Raw genomic sequence first — 12,522 nt, 5'->3', positions numbered from 1 at the left:
ACATGAAGGAGGCATTATGCTCTTGAGTCTCTGCTTATCTTCAAGCTCAATACAAGCAGAGGATGAGAGACTGGGTTAACTTTAAAGGAGGAACACAGAGTAATAGGATTAAGCAGGACAGACCAAGTGTCAAAGCAGGAATATGCATGAGAGGAGGGAAAGAGAGTGGGTGATGGAAAGAAGGCAAGTGAGTCACGAAACTTGGCTAGATCAGTGGATAAGGAAGTGAGTAGCTGAAACTTTGGAGGCACAGTCATTCCCTAGCACAGAGATAGGCAAGAGCTAGGGTGTTTCTCTTTGGCAAAGAGAAAAGCCCAGGAGCAGATGTTAAGAAGGTCTGCAGTTAGCTGTTGCAGCAGCAGTGATAAATTTAAGCAACCCACTGCTGAAGAGACCACAAGTTTTAAGACAAGAATAGAGAAACAGAGTTGTGGTTGAGAGATGATCTCAGACACACATTAACGACAAAGGACAGAAACTGAGACTGGGCTGTACAGAAACAGAGGAAAGGGCCTGGCAACAGATGATGAGAACTGTTTATTTTGTGTGTAATGCATTCACTTCATAGCATTTGGGTGGATAATCACTTCTGACACTGACATGTCTAAATAATAAACTGAGGCAAAACTCCAGATGCAGGGAGAGGCTACTAGTGAAGAAACACAACCTAAGGACAACAGCTTTAGCAGTAAATACATGTTTGATTCTGAAACTCAAGACAGGCAACCTCTTGCAGGGAACTGTACTAGAAAAGGGTGCACATCACAGCCTAAGTGCCTGAAGTGCTCACACAAAAATTCTGGTAAATCTTCTAAGTCTACATTTTTACTCTTCATTAGCACATAGATTCATAGGAGTTTGTTAGAACAGGTCAGAATCAAACTGTTGTGTTTATTCACATGCATGCACAAGAAGGAAGAGTGGAAGTTTTCAAAAGTGACTTCAAAATTTAGTATTTATGAAATTGTGAATATTGTATGGTAGAAAATATACAGGAACAACAAGAGGTTAGAGATAATGACTGGTCAGTAACTGCAACAGATGTGTGCCCTTAAAAATCAGATCAGATTTTATTAGCCTTTTTAGTGTAACATGCACACAAAAGGCTTGCTTTTTAAAACTAAAACCAAAACCTAGCATTTTGTAAAGCTTTATACACATACTGGCAATCTGATTACCCGTTTGTTCCTCTACACTTTTCAGTCATCAAGAACAAAACCAGCAAAACTCACTTAAGGAAGTCAATGATTTAAGACTTTTTCTTTCTAATCCCAAGTCTGAATTTGTTCAGTAAAAACACCAAACTGAATGACAACAGTACAGATATCTCCAGCAAATGTGTACACTGCATGTGATCCAAAGCTTAAGTTTCAAAAACCAGGTATGCATTTCCATTTTGGAAACACTGCAAGCAACTGTCTATTATTTATGTACAGATGCTGTGACTGTGAGCACAATAATCATTGTGTGTTTAAATGAAATGCATAATTACATTAGTACAGATTTGAGAAAGCAGCTTCATGACTAACTTCTTAAAAGTCATTATTTTAAAGGCAATTCTTTGATTGTGAAGATGGTTCTGGTGTACTGCATGCTACTGAAATGAGTACTATGCAACACCAGGCTATTTTTAGCTTCCAAAAGTACGAGTTTGTGGCTTGAGCTATTTGACAGCAATGTGTAACTGGAGCAGTCATTTAAATATGATGCTTTATTGTCAAAATCGTATTATTAATTCCTGTGGATGAATACCACAGCAATTACATCCACAGTCTATCAGATCTGTGTAAGGCAAGCTACATGACTGAATAATTTTTATATAGAAACTGACTTGCTTGTTTTTCTTCTCTAGGTCTGTAATAGACAGCAATTAATTCATCTCAAGCAAGCCAGTCCATCTGTTGGATGCTGAAAAACATTTAGGGTCACTCAGAGAGGTAAGTAGGTGATTGTATTAGGTCTGGAAACATGTCAAATTTTCTTGCATACATTCTTCCTCTCATTAGAGTCTGAAATACAATTTCAGATCCAGCTGAATCAAATGCACACAATAACTGCTCTGCAGGATGTAACTGAAGCAAAAACTTTCTAGTTATGTAAAAAAGTGCAAAAGGAAGAAAGTCCAAACAAAACCAGACACAAAAATAGATAAGGGATAAAACACATGCATGTAACTGGGCTGAAGTATCAGGATCCTTGTCCTGGAAAAGGGAAGTGATGACATCTCCTCTTACAAGCAGTGTGCCTGACAGCAGGCAATACGGCAACAGAAAGACGTACAGAAACCTAAAGAATTAAGAGAATAACAGCAAGAAAGTTTTCTAAGGAAAATGGTGGTATCTTAAGGGAAAACATTTGAGTTACATAATCATCAGGAATGAAAGCTTGACATGGAGTGAACAAATGTTCCATTTTTACAGCTCAAACCTTCACTTTTGTTTTAAGCAAGGAACAGCAAAGAGCACGAAAGCACACACGGAGACAACGTACCCAATCCAATAATGCCCAAGGTCTCCCCTCTGATCCGGGCAGCTCCAGAGGCCACTTCCCGAATCTGCTCCACGCTCTGTACCCTCGTGCCTTCCCGCAGGGCCTGGTGCAGCCAGGTGGTTCTCCTGTACAGGTTCAGGATGTGGCACATGGTGGAATCTGCTGTTTCTTCTACGGAGGCGGCTGGCACGTTACACACGGCGATCCCTGCAGCAGGGGGGAGAGGATGCCAGTTGCCAAACTGTGCTTGCTTTTTCCCATTCAACAGCAATACAGGAGCATGATATTTAAAAGTGCAGGTATTTCAACATATCTTGCACAAATAATAAGTTTCTGACTGTAATGGTAGGCAGAATGTCTGACATAATAGTTGACAACTATGTGTCAACTTAGTCCTCTGATTTTTTATTACTAATTACTGTGCTTTTATGTATTGCAAACTAAGGCAGATAGTAAACAGGCCACTGAAACCACAGAAGGAAAGCACTGAAGACGTCTGATAGTTTAGAACATGAGCCTTGGTAAGTGCTTTACATTTCCAGTAGCCTGATGTTTTGAATAGCCAAGACAAATCTGCCTTGCTCTCAACAGTGTGGTCAATGACCACAGTTTAGGTTTCCACAGCTTTCCACTACTGGGCAAATACCCTCCCAAAAAGCTAGCTATGCAAGTTACAAAAAGGGTAAAATAATTTATAATGACAGCAATTCTTATAAAGCCTTCATAGAATGGCTGTTAGTAATTTCACATCATGTACATGTAGTCATGATGCAGGGAAGGACAGTCTGTTACATGTTGCACAGGGGTTTTTAGAATTGTAACAAACAACATCCCAGGCCTTTCCTGGTCCCCTCACTAAAGGGAGCCCATCTAATCATCGATAGGAAAATGCAAAATCTGCTTGTGCATGGCATGCAAACGTAATGCTAAATAAGTCCACATTCCTAACAGCTGAAAAGTTACCAGCTGAAACTAGTGTAACATCAAGAAGCTTAAAGTTTTACAGATTTCCACAGGAAACTGTGGAAGGTTGATTCAAGACTCCCAATAAGCCTATTTCACTTCAAAAAACAGATGAAGCAACAAGTGAATTGCATGCAAGTTATCCTATTTTGCTTTCTACCTTCCAGTACTCAATACACAGCAGTTAAGCAAAATGAAAAGTTGTAAAACTTTGTGTCCTTTTTGACTTGTCTCTCTTCAGTCTTTCCATGTACTCCATGTTCTCTCTCTAATCACAGCTCACACAAATGTTTGTGTCTCAGTTCTGCTGACTGAGACAACAAACAGCATACAGTATAATTTCATGGTGGAGAAGAAAAAGAAGTGTTTTGTATCCTAAAAACACCCAAAAAATGTTTTCACTGTGTGGGTTTTACATCAGCATCAATAGTAATGTGACAAAGAGTAAGCTCATACTATATTTATCTATGTTTTACATTCAAATGCCTTTACTGTGCTGCCCAGTACTTCTGTACAGCTTTCTCTACATCACTAAAAACCAGCACAAGGAACTTAGAGAACTATTTTTCTTTCCTCTGCTGTAGAGATAAGCCTGTCTGCTGAGTCACTGCCCTTAAAGACTTACAAGAAGATATACCAGCATCATTTGCTGGAATATTAATCTTGGCATCCTGCTAACATCAATGGTAGCAGGAAATTCACCATTTTTAACAAATGGGGGGAAAAAGCTCGACTGGGAGGGAGAGGTGAAAGACTAAAAAATGACATCCCTCTTAGTACCTCACATTAAATACCTGCATTTGTTTATACAAAAAAAGTCTTTTTCATGGAGCAACAATGCAGGTTTTAGATGGCAACGTAAATTTAATAAATGTGTCTCCTAATAGCTGCCATCAACAAAATTACACTTTAAAAGGAGTTTAAAGAATTATATTATGTATTTGGGAAGGGAAATAATATACCTTCTTCCTTAATAGGTTTCCTTAGGAAACTCAGGGAACAAAAGTCAGATAATTTCCCTACTGAATGGCAGGAATTTATTTTTCCCTATTTTTCTTCAACTTTAAAAGCAGCTCATTTTTGAAAGGCAGAGACATAGCAAACCACAAAAAGCAGCAAGACAGGCAAGGAAATGAAGAGACATTTCACATGGGAAAAGACAGCACTCTCATATCCACTGATCAATGCTCACTTCCCTTTTCCCACTGCTTTCAGTGATTTTGTGCACAGGTTCAATGCTGAAAAATGCAGGAGTCAACAGGCATACCTGGGCTCCCACTTCACCTGCATCCAGCTACACCCACAACTTCTATGAATTTTCTAGTCAACTATTAATAAAGTGGAGAATAAGCATGTTTTATCCAAGAAATACATATTTTCATGCTTTGTAAGAAGATTAAAAATGCTAATATAAAATAATGCTTAATAGGAAAAGCTGATAACAACCCCATGTGCCAGCTCTATGAAAAATAACTCAAGAAGTTACTACAGAAGCTCAGGAATGAACACTGGTCTAATTCTGGTCCAAATCTACATTTCAAAAGCAAATCAAAGCCTTTATGAAGAGCAGGTCACTCTCACATTACCTCCTTAAGATTTTTATTACTTACTCTAGTTCAACATATGGAAGGCTGCTTGTCTCAGTCATATTTCATTCCAGTCATTTCACCAAAACTTAATATTAAAATCAGAGATTTTACTGTAATCTTTCCACCATTTACTGGCTTTTGACAGAGTGCACAAGAATATTTTGTAAATTAAGGCATACACAAACAGGTGGACCCTAACTTTTTAACTCAGTCTATTCACAAGACATGAACTGAATGATGAGGAATGTGGTCATTTAGCATTTCATATGAACAAAAATTTCCCAAATTTGCTGTGTACTCTATCTTGAATTATGTGGCTGCACTTAGGTTATAAACTTGGGTTACAATCCAGCATAGAGACCTGCAGAAGAGACAGCCAGCAAACCTTCGAAGATATTCCTCTTATCAGGGATTTCCTCCACAAACTGGGCTCCTCACTGGTCTGAGCCTTTGATCTGCACCTGTATGTTGGCTTTTGATCTGGGACTTTACCCCAGGCCAATCTCTCCACACACACAGAGTTTTTCTTAGGCTCAGAACACGTGTCTGACTGTGGCACCAGTTTAAGCAGGCAAAACACAGCCTTGCACACGTTCAGCCCTGACCTGCTCTTTATAAAACTCAGCAAGGAGTGGTTAAAGCTCTGCCACCATTACAACAGGTGAGTGGTTTTTTTTTATCATTAGCTGATAAACTGACCACACTACAGCTCCTCACTACATCAGTGGGGCTATTGCTAGGACTAAGCACTGCCACACTGAAATAAGTGTTTCCAAGATCTTTCTAGAGCATAATGGGAAACATACTTGGACTCCACAATCTTGGAAAAGAAATAAAGAAAATCTTTATTCCTAGTGGCAGATTGACCTTTAGATTACAGGTAGGAGATAGCTTAACCTAAAGTAAGAAAAGTAAGGATCAGATTGTTGCACCATCTCTTCACAGTTCCAGTAGCTGAATTTATTCTGAAACAGCAACAACTGATTCTCCCATAAAATCAGTATTTCTATTTTATGGAGTGGTTTAGTACTAAATCTCATGCATCATAAATAAGTCTCAGACAGTTGATAATGATCTCGTTTTTTATTCAAACAGAAGTAGTATGCCACGGTGATGGAATTATATTTTGTAATTGGATTACAGCAGTAGTAGTTAAAATATACAATTGGGGTAAAAAAATAAAGTGATGAAAAATTACGGCCTTACTCCTTGGGTTTATATTGAGCAGGCAGATTGTCATCCTGCCACAAAGCTGTTAATATTACCACTTAATTAACTAATGCTAGTATCTCCATAATGAGTTTTACACTCTGATGGGAAAATTATACAGCTTACATATGATGCTACTACAAAATACACAGAAAACATTAATACAAAGACTTAGATTTCTGGAGGCAAGCATAAGATACAAAATAAAGTCTGTAATAGCCATACCTAAATCTCCAGCAGATTTGATGTCAATATTATCAAAACCGCTGCCAATTCGGACAATTATTCGAAGTGCTTTAAATTTCTCCAGGTCTTCTCGAGTTAAAGTTATAGTGTGATACATCAGTGCACCCACTGCTTCATTTAGTACCTAAAAATAAAATAGAAGAAAAAATACATTTTTTTTCTTTCACAGAATCTCAGCTTAATTTCATACACATATTTTCAAGTATAAATGACGGTAAAAACATGAAATACAGATTCTGGGGTTTTTTTAAAGGTTATTTCTCCAAGTATTTCCCAGCCTCTTGGAAAGTCTTTTTCATCTGAAGTCTCCATTCTAGCATGAACTAAGTGATTTGTATTTGTGTTCTTAATAAGAGGCAAAACTCTGCTCATTCCCCAGGAAATGCTCTGCAATAGTGACCCCAAGTACAAGTGCCACTGGACTGCCTCTGCACACACACAAGCTGCACAACATGGGAGCAAACACTGCCCACAAACAGTGAGTATTTCATGCTCAGGCAGCTGACATTCAGCTTTGAATGGAGTCACAGAGCAGGTTCTCTTCACAAACACAGTGGTACAGGAATTCACTGCCCTATTAAACCACCTGATACCTGAACAGAAAACATTCAGTGATCACAAACCCCTCTGACAACAGAGACTGAAATCAGTCAATTCACACACAGGAACAGAAGGGTTTGCCCCTCAGTTTATTGACACTGCAAAGAAGTTCTCACTGATGGAAAACTGGATGTCACATAAATTGGTATTAACTGAGATGCCAAACTTGACATTATCCAGGAAAATCCAAAGCTGCTGAGAAACAAGAAATTGCATGAAAGCAAAAATGCTGTAGAAAAAAAATCCCAAAACTTGTGAGAGCACTAAAAAAACCAAAAATAAAAGATAGTCAGGAGCCCTCGACAAGTTTAATTATGTTAGAGTGCATCCAACCTACTCAAGAGCACTTAAGCTGAAGGGGTGTGGAGTAGGGAGAGGGAGAAGGGAGCCAGAAATGCCCAGTAGTTTTGAATTCTGCTACCAAACAGTGACACTACACCCCACACTGCTGATATAAATTCACTTTTCACACAGCAGAGAGCATTTTCCTCTTTATCTTCAAATTGCACTATTTTACTTCTTCAAAACACTTCCCTGTGCTTGTGCCTTCAATGCACTAGCTAATATCCTAATCGTTCTACAAGACACAAAACATGCACAAATCATTCAGTAGTTAAACCAGCTGTAATGACTTCAAGAGATTCCTAAGACACACTTCACATAAAAGTTCTGCAGAGGCTCTAAATTTCTTATTCAACAGACTTTTGGGTCTGGTACATGTACAGATTCTGTCAGCTGAATTATTTTGGCTCATATGAACATTTCCTAGTGTACTGCAAGGTCAGTAAAAATAATCAACATACATAATTTTAAAAAAACTTGCAGCAAAGCAGAGTCTTGCACAGGGAGGATTATAATTGCTGGAACCCAGGATCTGCAGCAGTGTTTAAAAACACATAAAGAAAAAAATTAAAAGAAAATAAAAATCAAACTCCATAAAAATGAAAGAAAAGCATTTATTACTGAATATTTCACAAAATTATTTATGCTTTTTCAACATGTGTTTCTGGACTGAGAATTTCAGTTCTAATTCAGATAAAGACCAGATTCCTTTGAGCAGAATTTGCATTTACTAGTAAGAACTGAAAAAAAAATTAAAAATTTCACATCCTTCAAGAACGCAGCTATAACATAATTCAAAGACCAGCTGTAGGCTCTGATCTTATAAAATAATTACACACACACACAAAACTCCTTTATTTTAATGGTGCAAACAATGTCTTTGGAGATTATATCCAGCAGCTCCAATCAGAAAGATGGCACTCACCAGAATTGTTACCTTGAGCTGTTTTTACACTAGGTTAATAAAAACCCAACAGTTTATTGGGTGTGCTTCTCCAGTGACATTACAGCAGGCACAGACCAAGCCTGATGTACCCCAGACAAGGAACTGTCCCCCTTACGAACAGAGAGCGCACCTAAAATGCCTTTAGGTTATTTCTGCTCCCACTAGAGGCTGAAATAAAATTGTCCAAGGATCTCCCAACCTCAGTGATGTGGAAATATCTTTAAATTCAGTTGCAACACTCGTTGCTTCAAGCCTCAAGGTCAAGTCATGGTACCCTGGGTGTCCCCAACAAGCCATGTCCCCTATTCTCTGTTGTATCATTTATTTTCCCCTGCCCCTCCCAAGGCTGCTTTGGTGCTGTAGGAGAAAATCTGTGTAGGTGTCAGATGAGCAAAAATTGAAGAAGCTTAGAAGTTCCAAGGGCATTCCCCTAAGGCTCTGTGACAGCAGAGCCTCCTCTCCCAGACTGGAAAAGGCCAGTGCTGGGTGTATTTTGGGGGTGAAGAGCTGCCACTGTTTTTAGGACTGCATCCAGTAGGGGTTAAAGCACAGCTGAACTGGTTCAGACATTTGTGTTTTAGTATCACAGTGATTCACTTTGGGAAGCAGATTTTCATTTCATAATCATGCATATTTTATTAATTCAGCCAGTCAAGACTGGCATTTGGACTCTAAGAGCACTGGTGTGGACCCATTACAACACATTTTTTTGGGCCTATCTAGGTTATGCTTGGCACTAGGAAGAGACAGAAAAGTAGTGGAAAGTTTTGGAATGTGTTCAATAAAAGGGAAATTATTTCCTAGCTATAGCTTAGTGCTGACACTAGCCAATTCCACAGGCAGTTATTTACCCATCACATGGGATATGGAACAAGCAAATGCAGGTGACAAATCTTTTAGAATTTCTTTTTAGTGACTGAGCCTCTCCCAGGATTATGGACTAGTTACCAAGGAAATCCACTGCTAAAAATATAATACCCTACAAATGTGTTTTATCACATTAATTTGATAATTTAATTATGTTACTGCTTTTTGCTACTGGACATGTGACCAAAATACACCAAAAAAGCAGAAAATGAGAGCAGAAAATCTGAAGTTAGAAACATTCAGCACTGGTCAATGTTAATAATGCCACTTAGATTTAAAAAATAGTGAAAGTTTCTGTACTTTGGAATTATTAGCATAAATTATATTCTCAGTCATTACATATATTAAATACACACAAGGAAGTTTGACAATTTTTTAAATGAGTCAAATCAAAACTTGACCTAAATCTGAATATAACACACAAAACTGACATCCAGCATAAATATCAACAATTCCAGAAAATGATCTTAGAAAAAAGTAACTGTGCATATAAATAATTCACTGCTGATTTAACAGAAGAGATCATTGAGAGAACTGGGGAGAATGTGATTTTTCTCCATCATTTTCCATAATGAACTTGGTGAGATTTTTAACAAATTCAAGAACAATTTTATTACAAGGAGATCAAACCTATGAGCAAGGTAGAAGGCAAAGCAGAAATTTCAGACCTGCCTGACAGTAAGTGGCAGTCAGACCATGCTCTGTGATGATTTCTTGAGAGGAAAGGCAATGGTAGAACCTGACAAACTGAGTAGTGTCAGCTGTGCTCCTCCAACAGCCATTCCTGCTTTCATCACCCTGCAGCCAACTGTGCTCTCTGGGAAGAAAGGATCTGAGCAAAAGCTGAAACATGAGACATGAGTTGGCTTCCTTCTGTTATCAAATGATTATGTAGCTCACCTGCCTGATTTCTGAGCCTTCAGACTTCCTTCCAGGTGAAACTACAGCTCACTCCTGAAAGTCTTTTTCATTCCCTATTCCATGAGCTGACAGCTTTTCCCATCACAACAACTTGGACAGATCTTTCTGCTGTTCTTCAACCTCTAAATGGTTACCCTGCTTTCACAACATGCCAGGTCACCAAGACTCTTAGGGAACAGATGACACAGTAGTAGGAGACATTTATGTTTCCAAGAATTTAACAGATCCTGAGTACCAATTACCCAAGGTTGAAATCCTTCTAAATGTTTTTGCATTCTTTCTTCTTTCAGCACCACACTGTTTTAGCCATTATGCCAAACACTACACATCTCATGATTTGGGGAAGAACTTTGAGCATTTTGCTTACTTTTACAAAAATATGTAATGTGCATATAGTTCTTACTAAACAGCAGGGCCTCCTCTTCTTGGAGTATTTCAAGACACTTCTAGATATGAGAGGCTAATCCCAGACACTCATGGATCAAATCCAGAGCACAGAAACATAACACAGTTTATAAAATGCCAAACTACTTCAATGTAGAGACAAAAAAATCATAAGTTACAAGTTGAATATGACAAGGTATCCATCTTAAAAATAAAAATCACTAGAAAGTACTGCATTTAATCCAGTTCTAGAAACTACAAAGTGTTGCATTTCTTGGACTTGAAGCTTGATGTGTCATCTCTAAAAAAAATATGTTCCAGTGTCACCACCAGACTTGAGATATTTTGCACATTTGGGTGGAACAAATGTACTTTACCAAAACGGAGTAGGCCTTGCCTTATTTAACTTGCAAAAAGCAGCTGCACGTTGGATTTGTAACCAATAGTCTGTCACATGGGGAAGGCTGCAGAGACTCAGAGCTGCTCTCAAAGCCTCCCTACAACACTGCAAAGGGTCCATGTGAAACCAACACCATTAAAGCTAGAAAGAAAAACCAGTGTGCTCAAGTGGTATTTAGTGGCTCTCCAAAGCTCAGTTACATTGTGTTGCTTTTTACAATTTCTTGCTTCTCTTTACAAGCTCTCAGCTCCCTGTTAGGTTCCTATGATCCATGGTGCTGTCAGTAACCCACCTATTTCATATAAACTTCACTCAGCCAGGATACTCTCTAGTGAGGACCCTAAACATTAATACTTAAGTTTACACTGTCCATAAATACAAGTATAAATATTTTACACAAACATAAACAAAAACTTGCAGGCTCCTGAAAACACACTCTCTAAAAGCCTATATATCCATACACTATATAAACTACATACATATACATGTGACATATATATATATATGATAGCATATTTCTAGTCTTCTAAAAATTAACATTAAAGAAATATATACATACCAATAGACACACAACTACATAAATAATCTGTATAATCTGTACACAACTTCCTTTTAAATACTACATTGAAACCAGTCTTTCCAAGCAGGAATTTACTGACTATTATATGCAGTTTTAATGATGGAAGTCAATATGAGAATATAGACTCTGAAAATGTTTTTACTAAATAAAAGGATTTGATGAAAAATCTTTAACAGGAGTTCTGTGTGTTCATTTGTCTATTAATAGGGCTGAATTGTGTCTAATAAGGTTGAATTCAGGTCAAGTCTATCAGACACAGGAGTGGATTGAACATCTATACCAAAGGACACTATGCAGTTATGGAAGTCACTGGTGAAAACTCAACCCAATTTTTCCCAAAATCTTTCAGAAGAGTCTGATCCAAAGCTCATCCACTTTCAGTACGTTTGCAAAGTTTTGGATCGGCGCCGAGGTGACAACTTACTCCCAAACAGACATTATTGTTTAGAACAAGGCTGCTTCCTTTCAATCTGTGTTCTTTGAGAATTTAAATCTGATGGAAAACTAAAATGCCTCAACTGCATCATGAATATAAACAGCACTGATGGTGTAAACACAAGCTTAACTACTAAACAAAGAACTGGAAGCTTGAAAAAGTATCTCACTTAACCATTGCTGTAACAGGGACAAATCAAAGAGATCAACAACAGCACCATTCTGGATTTGTTTGTATCAAAGTATCAGTCACTTTTCAGCTCCTCTTTGAAATGGTCTCTGATAAAACTGCCATCAATACATTTAATTCCTATGTAAAAAACTGAACAGGAAGTTAAGCTTTAAATTTTTAATTTAAACTACAGATATGAAAATGTAGTATCCTTTTAAAAATTATTTTATGTTGTTCTTGGAAAACAGGAGTCAAAGAACCTGACGCATTCTACGCCAATACCTGCTAAAGCTGGGGCACAGGTTTACCCAAGACTCTACTCCCACTTCCATCCAAGGACTACTCATTGCTCTCATCAGTGTTCTGGTCAACTGGGTA

The 12,522-nt window shown here is 38.0% G+C and overlaps 1 protein-coding gene across 9 annotated transcripts in view; it reads right to left on the bottom strand.

Moving 5' to 3' along the window:
* Nucleotides 1–12,522, bottom strand: part of CTBP1 (C-terminal binding protein 1) — a 233,319-nt gene that overhangs the window by 20,889 nt on the left and 199,908 nt on the right. For all 9 annotated transcript variants that reach the window (XM_033059940.1, XM_033059941.2, XM_033059939.2 and 6 more), the window contains 2 exons: nucleotides 6,477–6,621; nucleotides 2,491–2,697 (listed from right to left, as the gene is read on the bottom strand). In XM_033059940.1, coding sequence (XP_032915831.1) covers nucleotides 2,491–2,697; nucleotides 6,477–6,621 — 352 coding nt within the window. The remainder of the gene's footprint in view (nucleotides 1–2,490; nucleotides 2,698–6,476; nucleotides 6,622–12,522) is intronic.

Source organism: Catharus ustulatus, chromosome 5, assembly GCF_009819885.2.
Source record: "Catharus ustulatus isolate bCatUst1 chromosome 5, bCatUst1.pri.v2, whole genome shotgun sequence".
In the NCBI taxonomy this organism is placed as follows: Eukaryota; Metazoa; Chordata; class Aves; order Passeriformes; family Turdidae; genus Catharus; species Catharus ustulatus.
The sequence above is the reverse complement of the archived record's forward strand: the minus strand, read 5'-3'. Positions and strand labels throughout refer to the sequence as shown.